This window comes from Ictidomys tridecemlineatus, chromosome 4 (genome assembly GCF_052094955.1).
Source record: "Ictidomys tridecemlineatus isolate mIctTri1 chromosome 4, mIctTri1.hap1, whole genome shotgun sequence".
NCBI classification, from domain to species: Eukaryota; Metazoa; Chordata; class Mammalia; order Rodentia; family Sciuridae; genus Ictidomys; species Ictidomys tridecemlineatus.
In genome coordinates this window covers 17,992,158-18,010,486 of record NC_135480.1, presented here as the reverse complement: position 1 = coordinate 18,010,486, position 18,329 = coordinate 17,992,158, and the positions used below count along the sequence as shown (strand labels likewise).

Genomic DNA, 18,329 nt, shown 5'->3' with positions numbered 1-18,329 from the left:
GGACATTAAAGGACTGAATGCTGACTTTTGTTCCTTTTACTTTGATCCAGTTTAGAAATAAATCATGTTTTGGTTAATCCATGTTTACCGAGGTGATTCAATTTCATGGTAGAAATAAGTTCTATTGTGATAAGTGATAGATTGAAACTCTGTCATTTCACAAATGAGATAATGGAAGCTCCAGGAAGTTAAAAGATATACTTGTGTTACAACAACATCACATCAAAGCCTAATTTGTATAATTTTGTTTCTATGACTTCACACCACATCTGGAGCTTGGGGTCAAATAAGGGGCTATGAAGTCATTTAGATGAGATCCAGATTCATAAGAAGGAGAACCTGCAGAAGTCTCTAGGCTCAAGTATTTGAGGACTTATGAGTGGATATTGTGAACAGGTATGGAAATACTCAGCAAAGAAAGTGAGGACATAAGTTTTTACTTATGCATCAAAAATAAAGAAAACATTTTCTTGTATACAAATTGGTGTTTCCTCAAACAGATTTTGTTTCAAAATTAAAGTGCCTTATATAAAATAAAAGCTATTTTTATTAAATTACATTTTTATGTAAATACAAATATCCTGCAATGGACACCACAATTCAGTATAAGTAATATGCATCAATAATAAGTTAAAGAAAACTGAAAAGTCAATTTGGAAATAAACTTTAATACATAGTGAAGGAGGAAAGATACCTGGTAACAAGTGAGACTCAGGGGATTTATATTACCTCTCTGGACATTGTTTATACATCTGAAGTGAAAAAAAATGATATTATATAGAAGTAAGGTAATTGGAAAATATGCAATTTATTTTCAAGTGTGTACACTAATCAGGAGTATCTACCCATTTTTTCTGTTTTCAACTATAAGGACTATTCATTTGTGCTAAATTAGAAATAAATGATGATGGTACTTTCCATGTGTCCTTCAGGTAATTTGTCTCTGGGGAACATGGCCTCATGGACTCATCCCATGGAAAAAATAAACAATGTAACTGAATTCATCTTCTGGGGCCTTTCTCAGAACCCAGAAGTTGAGGAAGTCTGCTTAGTGCTCTTCTCTTTCTTCTACACAGCTATTCTTCTGGGAAATCTCCTCATTATGCTGACAGTTTGCACGGGCAACCTGCTCAAGTCTCCTATGTATTTCTTTCTCAACTTCTTGTCTTTTGTAGACATATGTTATTCTTCAGTCACCGCACCCAAGACAATTGTTGACATGTTAGCAAAGAACAAAACTATCTCTTATGCAGGGTGCATGCTGCAAATATTTGGAGGACATTTCTTTGGTTGTACTGAGATCTTCATCCTTACTGTAATGGCCTATGATCGTTATGTGGCCATCTGCAAACCCCTGCACTATATGACCATCATGGACAGGGAGAGGTGCAGTAAAATGTTGTTGGGGTCGTGGGTAGGTGCGTTCATACACTCCATTATCCAAGTGGCTCTGGTAGTCCAGTTACCCTTTTGTGGACCCAATGAGATTGATCACTACTTCTGTGATGTCCACCCTGTGCTGAAACTTGCCTGCACAGACACCTATATTGTTGGTATTGTTATGACAGCCAATAGTGGTACCATTAGTCTAGGGAGCTTTGTGATCTTGCTCTTCTCCTACAGTGTCATTCTGGTGACTCTGAGGAAGCAGTCAGCAGAAGGAAAACGCAAAGCTCTGTCCACCTGTGGCTCCCACATCGCAGTGGTCATCATCTTCTTTGGTCCCTGTACTTTTATATACATGAGGCCTGACACTACCTTCTCAGAGGATAAGATGGTGGCTGTATTTTACACCATTATCACTCCCATGTTGAATCCTCTGATTTACACACTGAGAAATGCAGAAGTAAAAAATGCTATGAAGAAACTGTGGGGCAAGAAGGTGTTTTGGACCAGTGGGAAATAGTTGGAAGTAATAATTTAAACTGAATGATTTTATGAATTATCTTAAATGTTCTCCAATGTGTTGAACCCCTCTGTACAATAAAGACAACCAGAAAAAATTCACAGGATTTGAGGAAAGAACAAATGAAAGAATAACATATTTTACAAAGAAAAAGTATGATCATTATTATCCTAATTATTTCAAAATCTGGTAATTTCCTGAAATCTATGCTAGGTATTTCTGTAACTAACAAACTTAAAATTATCATATTAAGTATCATTATTTTCTTGTCCATTTTATGTTTTATAATATTTTAAAATGAGAACATTCTAAGAAGTATTACTTAAAGCCATTTCTGTGGTTTTGAACTATTAGTGGTGCATTTTAAGCTCTCATATGTGTATATTGTATGGATTTTAGAATACATAAAAAGCAACACATCAAAGCTAATGTTCTCTATATAAATTCTTCAAAAGACAGGGACTTATAAGCCTGGACTGAGAACAGAAGTGTTTGCAAAATGTCAAACAGATAATTCTGAAGCTAAAAAGACAAAAGATTAGTTTTCATCATTTGGTCTTGGGAAAAATCTTTCCATACTTTGGTGCTCACTGTACCCAAACAGTAAGAAGATTGAATTGATTAAGCTGTGAGATTCCCCTTTTCAATTGCAACATCTCAGTAGTATTCTCATTCTGGACAATTATTTTTTTTTCTTTTTTGAATTGACATTTTCTCTGGTGACCCAGTTTTCCTTTCTTTTCCATGATCCAAAGCCTCAAATTTATTTATTTTTTTAGTAAATATGCATATCACCAATGGCCTCTGCTATTGTTTCATTGTGTCTTTTCCTGACATCGATTATCCATGCTACTGCCTGTTCTTGGGTTTGTATCTGTGGCTGAGTGAGAAGTATAATTATTATTCATGGAAAGGACCACAGTACTTAACAAATGTCTGGTGATCTTTATGTATCCACAGAATTAAAAGCAAAAAAGATTTTAAAAATCCACAAGATGTTTGAATTTGAAATTAAAACAATGTTTAGGCATTTTGCTTGACTAATACAAATTTGTGTTTAGTTTCCTACTTTAAATATTCATTTGCTGGGTCTCTAAATTTTGAAAGGAGTTGGTCAATGCTTTACAAACTCATGATTATAATTACCTTTAATTTTTCATGCACAAATGGACATTTTAAAAGAGAAGCTTTTCAATTAGGCCAGGTTAAGGAACTATAAGAATCTATATTTTAAACAAGTTTCTCTGTGAATTTCTGTGCAGACAGTGACATGTCAGAAAACAAATTGGGGAACTGGGACTTGATGACTCTTCATGTTGTTAGAATATAAGAGTTCTATGAGTTGATGGAATATAAACAGGTCTTTTGAATGTTTCCCCCTGCGTTATGCAGTACAGTGAACAGAGAGCTAAAATTGAGCTGAGCTTGAAAAACAGCATAATAAATAAATATCACATATTTGATAACTTCTCTCTATAATACTCTTTGTTTTATGCCTTTACACTAAATAATTGATTGTCTGAAGTCCCTGGGAAGGTAGTAGATGGCATTGTTTTTGTTCACAGAGACCAGTAAGTAAAACATATGAAAGATTATTCAAGTTTTCACCAGCCACTTTATAAGTTATACCTGTTTCTGAAATTTTCTGAGTCATACCTCTGGGAGGAAGCAAGTAGACTTGTAATTCCTGGGAAGGAGATTAAAAAAGAGTCCTGAAAACTCAGACTCACCCCAGTTCTGGTGTGTTTGTGTATGTGTCTGTGTGTACCTGGGATTGAACTCAGGGGCATTCAACCACTGAGCCACATCCCTAATCCTATCTAGTATTTTACTTAGAGACAGGATCTCACTGAGTTGCTTAGCATCTGCTTTTTTCTGAGGCTGGCTTTGAACTCCTGATCCTCCTGCCTCAGCCTTCTGAGCCATGGGGATTACAGGTGGCACCCGTGTGACTGACTTGTCCCAGTTTTTAATCCAGGATCAGAACATCCACATATGGAGTGGATGTGAATTTGAATAGTTTGAAAGCTATAATAAAAATTTCACTGATATTTGCAGATTTTATGTAAACATTAACAAATTGCACCCCGGTAATATCCATTTATTCATTACATTTTTTTTTTCTAATTTCAAAGCATTACACAGGTTGGGAAATTCCCCAGCTGTACATTTACAAACAGTGTTTTTTGAACACTTATAAAGACTTTAAAAATGAGTGTACAACTCCTCAGTATTTATCCTGAAGAATTAGTCATCTTGCTACCATGCTACATACATGCACATGTTGATAGTAGCACAATTCACAATAGTCAAACCATGGAACCAGCCTAGATGTCCATCAATGGATAAATGGACAAAGAAAATGTGATACACACACACACACACACACACACACACACACTCACACTCAGTATTATTCAGCCATAAGGAAAAATGAAATTATGGCCTTTTCAGGAAAAAAAATGGATAGAACTAGAGACCATCATGTTTGGTGAAATAAGTCAAACTCAGAAAGGAGGCAAAGGGTCTTATGTTTTCTCTCATATGTGGAAGCCAAAGTGGACAAAGGAAAAGAAAGGTGTGCATCAGGGAATCTACTAAAAATCAAAGGGGGATGAATGGAGGAAGAGGACCTGTAAGATCAGGCACCAGCGACCAAAAGGAGGCAGATTTAAAAAGGCTGCTGAAGGAGGCTTTATTGAGATTTTGCTACCAGGCGAGACCCTCAGACCAATAGGGTGGGTCTGAGGAGAAGCTCATGGAGTTTGACTGGACTGGAATTTTTATTGGACTTAGGGCAGGAAGGGAGGGATTGGGACAGGAAAAGGGGATTTTTATATTCCCTTGTCCTACTGGAGTTGGTGGGGGGGTGCTGGCTAAGATCCAGGATTGGCCATGAGACCCTGCTGACTGACAGGTGGTTCTGTCAGCACCTGATTGGTGGTTCTTTTGAGCAGGTTGGTTAGTGCATTGTTCCTTGACCACTTCCACCAACCTAACAGGTCCAAGGGGGTGAGAGCTAGAGGCGTGGTAAATGGTGGGGAGTAATATTGGACAATTTACATTGTTATATTGTGTACATGTATGAATATGTAACAATGAATCCCATCATTAAGTACAACTGCAATGCGCCAATAAAAATGTGGAAAAAAATGAGTGTGTAAGTATAATCATTGTGATAAATTTGAAAGTTTGAAAAAAAATGTTCATCTTCAAATTTCAAAGTTCTAATTACTGAAATATACCACCTAAAGGGTACTAAGAATTAAATAAAGCAACGTCTAATAGTAATATGCAATTACATTGCATTTTATATTTTAGAAACAGATGTTGTTAATTGAAAGATCTGAAATATACAACATGCTCATTTTTGAAATTGCTTTCATTTTTCTTTATTGCAATGAAAATCAATGAATGTAAGTAATTAGTACTTATTCCTACATAGCTGATTTTTCTTTGAAAATATATTTTTTTTCCTAAAGCAGGATGTAACTGAAGTTCATATACTTTGCTGTGATAACAGTGTTATAGTGCCCATATGTGTGGACTCAGGAAGAACAGAATAAGTGGAAGAATGTCAGAGCTAGGAGGGACCAGGAGGTCTTCTGATCTACTCTTATGTAAAATCTCAGAGAAACAAAGCAACAGAAAGAGAGTGGCCAGGGGTCTTCTCTCGTCAGGGTTTGTTACTGTGGGTGACAGCACATCCCATCTTTGTTGTGTTAATGGCATTGGTTCTGGATAGGGAACTAGATCAGGCAAAGGGCGCCAACACCAGAGACTTCAATTACCTTCAGCTTGTCTTGGCCCCACAATCTCTCAGGGCCTTCTTCATGTCTGTATTTCTCAGTGTGTAAATGAGGGGGCTGAGCAAGGGGGAAATAGTGGTGTGAACAGAGCAAACACTGTGTCATCGCTGGTGGAATCAACCCTGACATAGTGAAGAGCAGGGTCAAGAAAACAAGGAAACCACAGTGATGTCTGAGGCACAGATGAGGAGGATTTGAGGTGGCACTTGGGAAGCAAGTCCTCAAGGAGAACAGGGCGATGGTGTAAAAAATTACAAAGACAACACATGTCAAAAGAGACGTCATCCCTGTGGTGGTAATGATTGTCATGTGCAGGAGCCTCATGTCAGCTCAGCATAGCTTCAGCAAGGGGAGCATGTCACAGAAGTAGTAGTCTTTCTGATGGGGGCCAGTCTCCATGAGCATCTGTTAGGAACTTGGACAGAACTGGGGGTTATCACAGTTGGTATGAAGCCACAGAGGTTCCCTTGGGGAAAAATAGTTGAGGAAGTGTTATTCACCAATAATAGCTCGTTGTTCACCACAGCTGCTATCCTGGTATTTAGGGGCAAGGGGATACCCAGACATTTGAGGACTGTCGGTTATTATAAGCAACTTATTACAAATAAAAAAAGACCTAACACAAAATCCTTCAGATGAGGTGAAAACTGGGGAAGACCATATTAGGAATTGATATTTGGCATAAAACTTCCTCAGAGCATTCTGTGTGTGTGCAAGTTATTACTGTTTTTATTTCTCCAATTTTTAAACATATAAATTGAAGGAATATTTAAAAAATGCTTTATTTTTTTAAATTACAGGAGCTCCTGCAATACCAACAAGAGAAAGTCAGAAGATAAGCCAATTTCAGAAATAAAATCAACCACAAGAGATTTGGAGGATTCAAACTTCCCATACTGACGATATTCAGTGTATTAAAAAAAAAAAAAAAAGTAAATCTTCATCTCTTCACTTCTCTGAACATGTATACAAAGACCTTGTTCAAATGATCTCTAAATCTCTTCTTGATCTTAAATTCTGGAACATATTTTTTTCTTTCTAGACCCCAGACATAATTGACATCATAGTATTTTATAATGGCAATTATAAGGGATCTTGGTTTTGTAGTTGTGTCCTTCTTTAGGAAATCGTCATCTTGACTGAGAATCAGAAATGATACTTCTGGTTATTTGTGATGAGCTCTGCTCCCTCACTTGTTGAAGTTTGAACATTAGAGAGGCCCACCAAGGCAAGCATATAAAGCAGGGTTTATGTAAAAAGGGGGAACACAGACTTCTGCAAGGGAGAAGGGGGCCATAGCTGGTATCCTGGTATCCCAAGAAGCGAGGGTTCTTTCCTTTTTATATGTCTTAGGCTTCCTTTGTTCTCCTATTTTCTTCTTATCTTTCTCCTTCCTGTGTACAGGACTAGGTCTAGGAAATGCTCCTTGGGATGACTGGTGGGAAAAGGTGGGCTAAAGGGGGAAGGGCAGGAGGGCGCAGCACAGGACACATTAATTAACAACCTTACAGCTTCCTGTAGGGAGGGGCAGTTACTGGGACAGGTTACCTTAGAACAGGCTGAGCAAGGGCAGGCTCTTCATAAAAGAGGAGAAGGGCTCAGAAGGAATTAACATTTGAATTCCTCAGGGAACAATCTCCAACTTCCTGGGACTCACTGAAAATTGACCTCACTCATCTGACCTGACTTGATTTACCTATCTGTACTGACTGCCTGTCTAATTCTGGCTTCAGAATCAGACCTCATAGAAATAGAGAGGTCCTAAGCACTCACATTTTGAGATTTGTACTGCAATAAATATAACTAAACAATATGAAAAAAGTGCTTACTATATATTTTAATTCTTTAATAACAATGCTTTAAAGTTAAAAAATGTAATGACCTTACGCCATTTACATTGAACTTTTGATAAGTTATTTGGTGGCCAGGACATCTCAAATAGATATCCTTAGTCTTAGTCTTTCCTATAACACAATGTCATTATCACATTTAGTCACTATGTTATACAAATGGTCTCCTAGACTTTTTCCTCAAGTTCACTGAAATTCTGTGTCCCTTGACCTTATCCCTGAAGGATGTAAAAAAAAATACCTCATTTTTAAGTACAAGAGACACAGAACTGATATTTTCTGTTGCTCTATCACCTATATCATTGTCCCCACTAAGAAACTGAATTGAATCTACTCAAAGTATTATTGTCTGTGTGCAGCAGAAACAAAAGTGTTAGGGTAGCAAAGAGTGCATAGCCATAATGTCAGGGAGATTTCAGTAATAGTATTTTTTCATAAAAAACACCCAGACATGGCCAGGTGTGGTGACACTTGCCTGTAATCCCAACAACTCAGGAGGCTGAGGCATGAGAATTCCAAGTTCCAAGAAATCTTAGCAAGAGCTAAGGGCTGAGGATGTAGATCAGTGGTTAAGTTGCCCAAATATTTGACACTACTCTCCTTAGATCTGCAGACTCAGTGATGCAGTGTAAATGTCTACCCTAACACACATAGTTTCCACAAAAAGCATTTAATTCTCTTTCATGGGCCTGTGGGTAAGCTGGAGTTCAGCTGACCCAGAATGGGAATGGCGGAGTTTAATTTAAGACTCATAGTAGGCCCAGTAATACTTCATGTAACTTTTTCCCTCATGCATACAATAGCAGAGTTATCTTCCTCTGCTGGTCAAATCAAATTCACAGCTGATAACCAAATATGAACTAAATACATCAAAGCACTGAAATATTTAAGGAAATCTCATTCAGAAACCACATAGTACTTTAATTCTAGAAACACCAAAAAAATGTGATAAATATATTAGTTTCATGGATATGTTTATATGAAAAAATAGATGAAATGTGAAGGAACATGAAATCTGTTTATACAATCCATTGAGCACTGCTTAGGAATGTATTTACACTTATTTATGCTAATCCAGGTAAAGAAGTATAGCCATTAACAATTAGAAATGGGGAGAAATATTTTCATGTTTTTCACTACTAAGAAAACTATTTTTTCTGAAAAATAAGAATTTTTTTGTTAAGGTCTGTAAACAAGTCAAAATAACACCTGGTATTTTGCCAGGGGAATGTTAGAGTTCGTAAACAAGTTTGGATGGTGCCTGGCAAAATGCCAGAGGGAGTGGTTTGAGAAGTAACAAAAGCGAGCCATTAAGTGCGGAGATTCCTTATTGGTTGACTGATGTATCTAGTTTATGCTAATTAAGATAAGCTGTGCAAAAAATATAAATACCTCTGTTGTCCTACAATAAATGGCTCCCTCTCCTGCTGTATCAACGTACACAAGTTATTCGTCACCCCCCGGTTATTCTGCTGCAGCCGGACTGCGACAATTTTTGACTTTTATTTTTTTTCATTTAAAGTTTACAACAAGTCATAATTTCCCATTTCTTTAAAGCAATAGTATAACAACATCAGTCTGGCAGTCAATGCTATGATTGTGTATTAATGGAATAATAATTAATGGAAGTATAATCTTATTAATCATACTTCTTCAAACTGGGGACAGTCCAAATTTTCTGATTCTAAGAATATCAAAATCCTCAAATCTAAGTGCAAGTATTCAGATGTTCCATCAACTGTATGAAAACTATGAAAAACAATTACTCAAAACACAAATATTTGTAAGACCCCTAATCCTAGCTTAATTGGTTCAGAAAAAATCGCAAAATAATTTTAATCACCAGCCTAGTTTGGTAACTTGATCTAGGGGACATAGAGATCTATTACCTACAAAGTCTAATCTTGGACCATAACAGTAGATTTGTGTGGTTCTAGAGCATGGTTTATAAATTTATTATAACTTCTAATCCAGATATCTTTGGACTTTTATCTTGGTTTTTAATTTCATGAGTACACCAACATCAGGTATCAGTCTTGTTCTTAATATTGTCTTATTTTAGTTGTTAATATACCTTTATTTTTATTTTTTTAAAGAGAGAGAGAGAATTTTTTAATATTTATTTCTTAGTTTTCGGCGGACACAACATTTTTGTTTTTGTATGTGGTGCTGAGGATCGAACTCAGGCCACAAGCATGCCAGGTGAGCACGCTATTGCTTGAGCCACATCCCCAGCCCATACCTTTATTTTAATGTATTTATATGAGGTGCTGAGAATTGAACCCAGTTCCCCACTCATGCTAGGCAAGCACTCTACAGCTGAGCTAAAACCCTCAGGTATCCATGAGTGATAGTTCCACCCCTCTCTCAACCACTAATACAAATGTATGGAGAGGCAGTATGCACACTGGTGGATATTATAGTGAAGCAGAGAGACAATTGGAGATACACTAATCCACATATACACACAAGAAATCTCAGATCATGGTTCATGTGAAAGAGAAATTTATCTCAGGGCACAAGAATTTAGCATAATAAAAAACATATTTGTCCAGTATTAGTCTTTCTAGAACCACAGGGGGAAATATGGCAAGATGGTCCAGTCAAAATAAATAAATAAATAGATGGATGGATAGATAGACAAGTGGATTCAGTAAAACTATTTGATTCAAACTTTGTAGGAACTAAGGTTTTTAAAACAAGCATTTCAGCAAACTGTATTTACCCTGTTAATTGTGTCACAGTTGTCCACATTGTCACGCTTGGCTCTGTTTTCATTGTTTCTTTAGTTTTCTTAGGAGTCACTGTACGTTAAGAGATGTTGCTGGTTACAGACTATGAGTAAAGCATAGGTGGTTAGAAGAAGAACATTAATGAAATATTATAATTGATGAAATAACAGGTACATCTATTCAGTATCTTTAGGATGTGAAAAAAGAAAATGAATACTAATACCAGAGAATATAAACCAATCTTTGTCTTTAAGCTTAGTTTTATTATTTTGGTATGCTATTCACACCTCTGCAGCCACTCTAATATTACTGGAATGAAATGTGATTGTTTTTTGTAGGATTGCTATCAAAATGCATTAGCTAAGTTGTTATGTTTTACAGATATCTATTCAAAAATTAAATACCTACTAATTGCTTAATACATACCAGAAAAGTTCTTAACCCTGTAAACAGCCTCAAGTATTTCAGGGTAGGTTTTAAAATCAAATAAAGAAAATAGCAAAGATAAAAATGAGGATAAGATAATGATGTTGAGATTCTGTGCTTAGTAAGATTTGTTTAGTCTTGATATTTTAGAAAAGCATTTGATTAAGAAATAACAAAATTAATGTTAAGCAATGATGAGTGATAGTTTTTAACAATATGTTTTTCTGTCATTTGTTTCTCCTGGAAATTTAATCATGTCATTATTTAGTTCATTGTGAACTGTATATAAGCAAAATTGACAAAATTTAAGATCATTCAGTTTAAATTATTACTCCCAACCATTTGCCACTGGTCCAAAACACCTTCTTGCCCCACAGTTTCTTCACAGTATTCTTTACTTCTGCATTTCTGGTTATATAAATCATAGGATTTAACATGGGAATGATAATGGTGTAAAATACAGCCACTATCTTATCGTTTGAGAAGGTAACATTAAAGCACATGTATGTGAACACACAGGGACCAAAAAGGATGATGACCACTGCAATGTGAGCTCCACAGGTGGGACAGAGCTTTGTACCTTCCATCTGCTGACTGCTTTCTCAGAGACATCAGGTTGCAACTATAGGTAATGAAAAAAAATATAAAACTCCCCAGAGTGATGGTACCACTGTTGGCTGTCACAATGACACTAATAAGATAGGTGTCTGTGCAGGCAAATTTGAGAACAGGGCAGACATCATAAAAGTAGTGATAGATCTCATTGGGTCCACAAAAGGGTAGGTGGACTACCAGAGCCACTTGGATAACAGAATGAAAGAATCCACTTACCCAGGTCCCCAACAATATTTCACTGCACCTCTCCCTGTTCATGATGGTCATATAATGTTACAGATGGCCACATAATGATCACAAACCATTATTTTAAGGATGAAGGTTCTGGTGCCACCAAAGAAATAAACCCCAGGGATTTGCAGCATGCACCCCACAGAAGAGATAGTTTTGTTCTTTGCTAACATGTCAACAATCATCTTGGGTGCTGTGACAGAAGGGGAAACAAAAGCCCATCAATGACAAGAAGTTGAGAAAGAAATACATGGGTGTTTTCAACAGATTCCCCATGAAAATGGTCAGAATTTTGAGGAAAATTCCCAGAAGAATGACTGTGAAGAAGAATGAGAACACCCCAAAACAGACTTCTTCAACCTTTGGGTTCTGAAAAAGGCCCTGGAAAATGGGTCCAGTTACAATGTCTAATTTTTCCATGGAGGTCAACTTCTCAAAATAATTATATTATCTGGAAAAAAAAAACGAAAGACAATCAGCATTTATTTATAACTCAGAATAAGTGAATGATCCATCACAGTAGTTGTTGAAAATGGAAAAATCAGTACTGACTACTGACTGGCATGCATCCCTAGACTAGTTAAAGTGCATCTATTCTGATCATTTTTCCTCTATAATATATCCAATTTTTTCATGTCAAATGAGAAAACAAAGTCTACAGAAATAAATTACATCTAAGTATTAGCGAAATCACATATCTTATCAAGAGTGTATCTTGGATATTTATGTTAATATTATTTGTGTATAAAAATTCACCAAGTTCTCTTTCTGTAAAAAAAAAATAAAACATGAAATCAACATCCAGAAGAAAACTGTGGATATGTTGTTAACTGTATATCTGATAAATTGCCCTTACTAGGATCATAGAAGTAAAAACATGTTGTTAGGATGGGCTTAGTCCTGAGCCTAAGCAACTCCATTTTAAAAACTCCAGTTTGAAACCTGCAGTTTCACCAGGCACGACCACAGAGCCCTCTAGTACGGCCACAAACAAGTTACTTCCCCTCACCCAGATAAACAGAGTGAAGTCCCTGGCAGCTGTCCTCACCTGATAGAGGAAAAGGCGAGAAGTTCAGCGTGGAGACCACCAGACCAGATGTTTTTGACCCCATGGTGAATGATGTCACTAAGAAGTCCAATGGTAGCTGATAAGGATTGAAAGGGGGGTCAAATGCCCACAAAATTTAGTATAAATAATAGAGCAAATGAACAGGTTTTCAGCCAGCCAAAACAAGGATGCACTGGAGCTGGGTGGGAGCCTGATGTGGGCCTGACATCCCATCACTTGTCATCATTTCCTGAGCCACTGTGTGATCCTCACTGCTCTTAAACTCTACCACCTTGTCTGGACCTTGGTGAGAGCCTCAGCTTCTCCCTACAACCCTCTCCTCAATTGGTTGTCCACTCCACTCCAGGAAAAGCCTGCCTTGGTAGCAGACCTGGTCACCATGGTCTGAGTGAATTTGCATCTGCTGGACATAAAGTTTAAGGCTTAAGACTTTTGAACTTAGCATGCAGAGGGAATGTCTGTCATAAGACTATCATGATTAAGTGTGTTTTGCAGTGCTTAGAATTAATCTAGAATTGTTTGCTGTGAATTTAATTAACCTAGAATTGTTTGCTGTGAATTGATTATGTCTATTGCAGTGCCTGGCATTAAGGATTGTCATTTTCTTGATTAAAAACCTATAGAGTGAAATTGTATTGAGTAATTTGAGTGAATAAAACATTGAAAGGGACAGAAGTGCGTGGACATTCCTCATTTCTCGGTTCGACTGCATATGTCACAATTTTACCCCCTTGTGACATATGTTCACATGGTCCCTTCTGAATACTGCCATGCCTGGTCACTTCCTCCACTCAGGGGTCCTTGATATGTTGAAATGGGGTGACTTCTGCAGGGTCCTTCAGATATTTCTGCAGATGAACTTATGCCTCCTGTTTGAGCTCCAGCTCCTACCCTGAAGAGGTGTTGGAATGTGCAGTAGGGAAAGGAGGACCTGACTCTAACTAAAATCATGGTGCTGAAACTGGGTGAGTCACTTACCACCATGGAGACTTTGTTATCTCATTTGTGAAAGAACAGAGTGTTAACTTCACAATCACCATATAGACAGTAAATTCTACGTTGATACTGAGTTCCTCTTGTAGGATAAGAATAAAGGTAGAAAATAAAGAGAAAAGAAGAAATAAACTGAATTTGTGGAGACAAGGAATCCCTGTTCAATTTGAAAGGGGGGAAATGGAGTCTCAGAATATTTCTCAACTTTCATACTCAGAGTGATGGAGGATTCCCCAGGATTCACTATGGCTTAGTATTTTAAACATTTGTTTAGTAATTGAAAAATGAAGCAAAAACAAGAACAAAACAAAACATACAAAGGAAAGATTGCATTGTAATGTGTACATCTCTCATGTATCCTTCAAGTTTATTAAGTCTCCTTCTAGGATATCTGAGTTCTCTCAATCTTGTGTGAACTTAATATTTCAGGAAGAGATTCTTCTTTAGTTACTATTATTATGGGTTTAGAAAATGTTTGGTGTTTCATTTAAAATGGATTTAATTTGGGGCTGGGGATGTGACTCAAGCGGTAGTGCGCTCACCTGGTGTGTGCACGGCACTGGGTTCGATGCTCAGCACCACAAACAAAAATGTTGTGTCCGCCGAAAACTAAAAATAAATATTAAAAATTCTCTCTCTCTCTCTCTCTTAAAAAATTAAATGGATTTAATTTAATTTAAATGGATTTTCTATGTTGGAATTTTAGACACACTAGTGGGGCCACTTTGATATTGGGGTAGAAAAGGGCATATGGGACTTAAAAACAGCACACTACCAGTACACAGCAACATCAATGTTGATTGCAGCACAATTCACAATAGTTAAATTATGGAACCAACTTAGATACCCTTCAGTAGATGAATGGATAAATAAAATATGGAATATATACACAATCGAATATTACTCAGCATTCAGCATTGAAAGAGAATAAATTCATTGTGGGAGGCCATCCTCGCACGTGATTTGAGTTACCTCCCTGGCTGGGTGAGAGGCGCTTAGACACAGCTGTGTCAGAGCTTTCTCAGGTCCCAGGGCTTGTCCGTGCAGAGGCATGTCTGGCCACACCCGAAGACCCCCGAAGACCCAATCATTGCCCTTGACCTTGGGATGCTGTCCCCCTTAACCTTCGTTGGATGGGATTTTCCCTGGAATTTTTTGTTCCCCAATAAAAGCTCACTTCCTGGCATGTTTTCTCTCTCTTGCTAGTCTCTTCTGTAAACCTTGCTACCGCATTAGGTCACTGGAGGTGGAAGCTAGGAGAAGCCATCCTGAAGCTGGTTTTAAAGGTAATTAGAGTCTTGTTTCTTTAATTTAAAACTCGCTAGCATTTACTCAAGAATCTTGAGTACTTCTTTAGTGAAGCCAGCACTGGTCACATGGCAGAATTCATGGCATTTGCAGGTAAATGGATAGAGCTGAAGAATATAATGCTAAGTGAAGTTAGCCAATCCCTAAAACCAAATGCTGAATGTTTTCTCTGATATAAGGATGCTGATTCATAATGGGGATGGGGAGGAGCATGGAAGGAATAGACAAACTTTAGATAGGGCAAAGGGGAGGGAGAGAAAAGGAAGGGAATGGTGGTAGGAAAGATGGTGGAATGAGATGGATGTCATTACACTAAGTACATGTATGGAAACACCAATGGTCTGACTCATTTTGTGTGCAACCAGAGACATGAAAAAATAATCCCTATTTGTGTAATATGAATTGAATTGCATTCTGCTGTCATATATAACAAATTAGAATAAATAAAATTAAAAAACAGAAGGACATATGGGGTTATTTTCAGAAAGATTTGTTAGGTTCTTCATAAATCAAAGCCATAGGCATAAATGATTCCTGTCATTATCCCATGGCTCTGTATTCCTGTAATAATTCCATCCCTTCAAGATCTGTTTAGTTCATTGCTTCCCACTGCTGTTGAACCTGGTGCTCTCAGGTACCCTTTCTGCAGCACTATTGTCCCAGGGATTTTCTGCTTTTGGACAGTTTCAGGTTTTGTCAGGACTGTATGTTAGAGTTGCTAATCATCAAAGTCCACCTTCTCTTGTGCATCACAGACTAATGATACTTAAAATGGTAATAACATAATAGCAGTACTATAATTCAGATTCAGAGTCAGACACATGTCCCTGCTTTTACACAGTCCTTCCTCTGTTGCTTTTGTGCTGATTTTAGCAAAAGTATTATTCTCCACAGAGAAGCACTTCAGTATAAGAGAACTCAAATCATAGGATATTTCAACAACTGTGAATTAGGTGGCTTGACTGCTTTAGAATAAAATGAGCATCTACACACTTGTTCACTCCTCTAGTGTTCATACCATAAAATTACAGAAATCTTCTATCACCTCAAATCAAGACCTACCTGAAAGGAATCCACTTTCCCCTTTCTGATCATCTAAAGTGGAATATATCATCTAACTTTGTTTTGCAATAATTGGCATCTTTTTTTTTGCTTTTTTTAAAAAAATATTTTTTTATTTATATATATGACAATAGAATGCCTTACAATTTATATTACATATATACAGCAAATTTTTTTCATATCTCTGGGTGTATACAAGGTATATTCACACCAATTCATGTCTTCATACATGTACTTTGAATAATAGTGTCCATCACATTCCACCATCATTTCTAACCCCATGTTTCCTTCTTTCCCCTCCCACCCCTCTGCCCTATCTAAAGTTTATCCATCTACTCCTCCCATGTTCCTCCTCCCTATCACACTGTGAATCAGCCTCCATGGATCAAGGACCTAGTTGTAAAACCAGAGACCTTGAGTCCAGCAGAAGAAAAAGTAGGTCCTAATCTCCATCATGTGGGATTAGGCCTCAACTTCCTTAATAAGACTCCTTTGGCACAAGAATTGAAATCAAGAATTATATATGGGTTGGACTCAAATGAAAAAGTTTTTTCTCAGCAAAAGAAACAATTTGTGAGTTGCATAGAGAGTCTTCATCTTGGGAACAAATCTTTATGCCTCACACATCAGATAGAGCACTAATCTCTAGGGTATATAAAGAACTCAAAAAGCTAAGTACCAAAAAACCAAATAACTCAATCAATAAATGGGCCAAGGACATGAACAGACACTTCTCAGAAGATGATATACAATCAGTCAACAAATATATGAGTAAATGTTCATCATGGCTAGCAAGTAGAGAAATGCAAATCAAAACTACTTTCATCACATGCCAGTCAGAATGACAGCTATTATGAATACAAACAACAATAAGTGTGGTGAGGATATGGGGAAAAAGGTACACTCACACACTGCTGGTGGGACAGAAAATTGGTGTAGCCAATATGGAAATCAGTATAGAGATTTCTTAGAAAATCTTGAATGGAACCACCATTTGACCCAGTTATCCCTCTCTTCAGTCTATACCCAAAGAACTTAAAAACAGCATACTAGAGGGACACAGCCACATCAATGTTTATAGCAGCACAATTCACAATAGCTAAACTGTGGAACCAACCTAGATGTCCTTCAATAGAATGAATGGATAAAAAAAATGTGGCATATATAAACAATGGAATATTACTCATAAAAGAGAACAAAATCATGGCATTTTCAGGTAAATGGTGGAGTTAAAGATAATGCTAAGTGAAGTCAGCCAATATCCCCCAAAACAAATGCCAATTTTTTTTTTTCTGATTGACATCTTTTTATCATACTTGTACTGCCCTTCCTCAGAGTTCTGTCTGGATGCACTTTATCATGTTATCATACTAATGTTCTCTTCTATAATTTCTTGGAATAGTGTGTTGCAGTTATATTACAAGTATTTAAAACACAGTCATTGCACTAATTCCTATGCCATCAAACAATCCATATTTGTTAGAGAAAAAAGAAATTTCACCAGTATTTTGCAGGGCTTGAGTTTATTTTTCATTTTCTTGTTTCTTCCTAGTATAATTTTGTTTCCATTGTCCAAAGTGAAATAAGTTATGCTTGAGATATTGATTTGTGAATAAACAGTACCTAAGTGTATCAGATTCTCTAAACACAAAGGTTCTAGACATCAGCCTTCCTGGTTCCCTCACCTAATGAAATATGCCTTTCTATGGAAGCTTTGGCAAGGAATGCTCGTTTCTCTACTTACACGGTATATTTAAAAGCAATGATGCAATATCATCATGACCTTAGGGAGAGTTTTATCTCAAAGACTTTCACCATAATAAAACTCAAATCACCAATCTGACAATGAGATTTAATGTAAAAGTTCATTTTGAAAATTTTTAAATTAAAAAGTATCTTTGCTTTATTTTAAAACTAATTGGTTCTCACATTTAGAACTATACCTAATTCAAAACAACTCATCAAACACAAATTATTTTATTATTACATACTTTGCTCCTTTAATTAACAACCTCAGATATACACACTTAATAGTAATTTCATAAAATAATATTTAAATCTGTTTTTATATCATTAATAAACATTGAGTTGTATTCTTCTGAAATTTCTATTTGAATGCAATTGTGTGGGTTGCATTGTGTTATTGGGGTTCACTGTTTTTCTACTTAATTGGGTATATAACAATCTCTGTAGAATGAGGTCAGTTTCATTTATGACATTTGCCTGAACTGAACTGTAGTGTGGCCTATGATTATTTTAGTTTTTAATTAAAAGCCATAATTAATATTGACTTTTGACCACCAATAGTATTGCCTTTTAATTTCCTAT

The 18,329-nt window shown here is 36.7% G+C and overlaps 1 protein-coding gene and 1 pseudogene across 1 annotated transcript; one reads left to right on the top strand and one right to left on the bottom strand.

Moving 5' to 3' along the window:
* The first annotated feature begins 952 nt into the window (after positions 1–952).
* On the top strand, positions 953–1,906 carry LOC101965255 (olfactory receptor 4S2). The gene has a single exon (XM_005329945.2). The coding sequence runs from the start codon at positions 953–955 to the stop codon at positions 1,904–1,906; it is 954 nt and encodes a 317-aa protein (XP_005330002.2).
* Positions 1,907–11,043: 9,137 nt separating this feature from the next.
* Positions 11,044–11,989, bottom strand: LOC101972588 (olfactory receptor 4S2-like; annotated as a pseudogene).
* Positions 11,990–18,329: the final 6,340 nt, after the last annotated feature.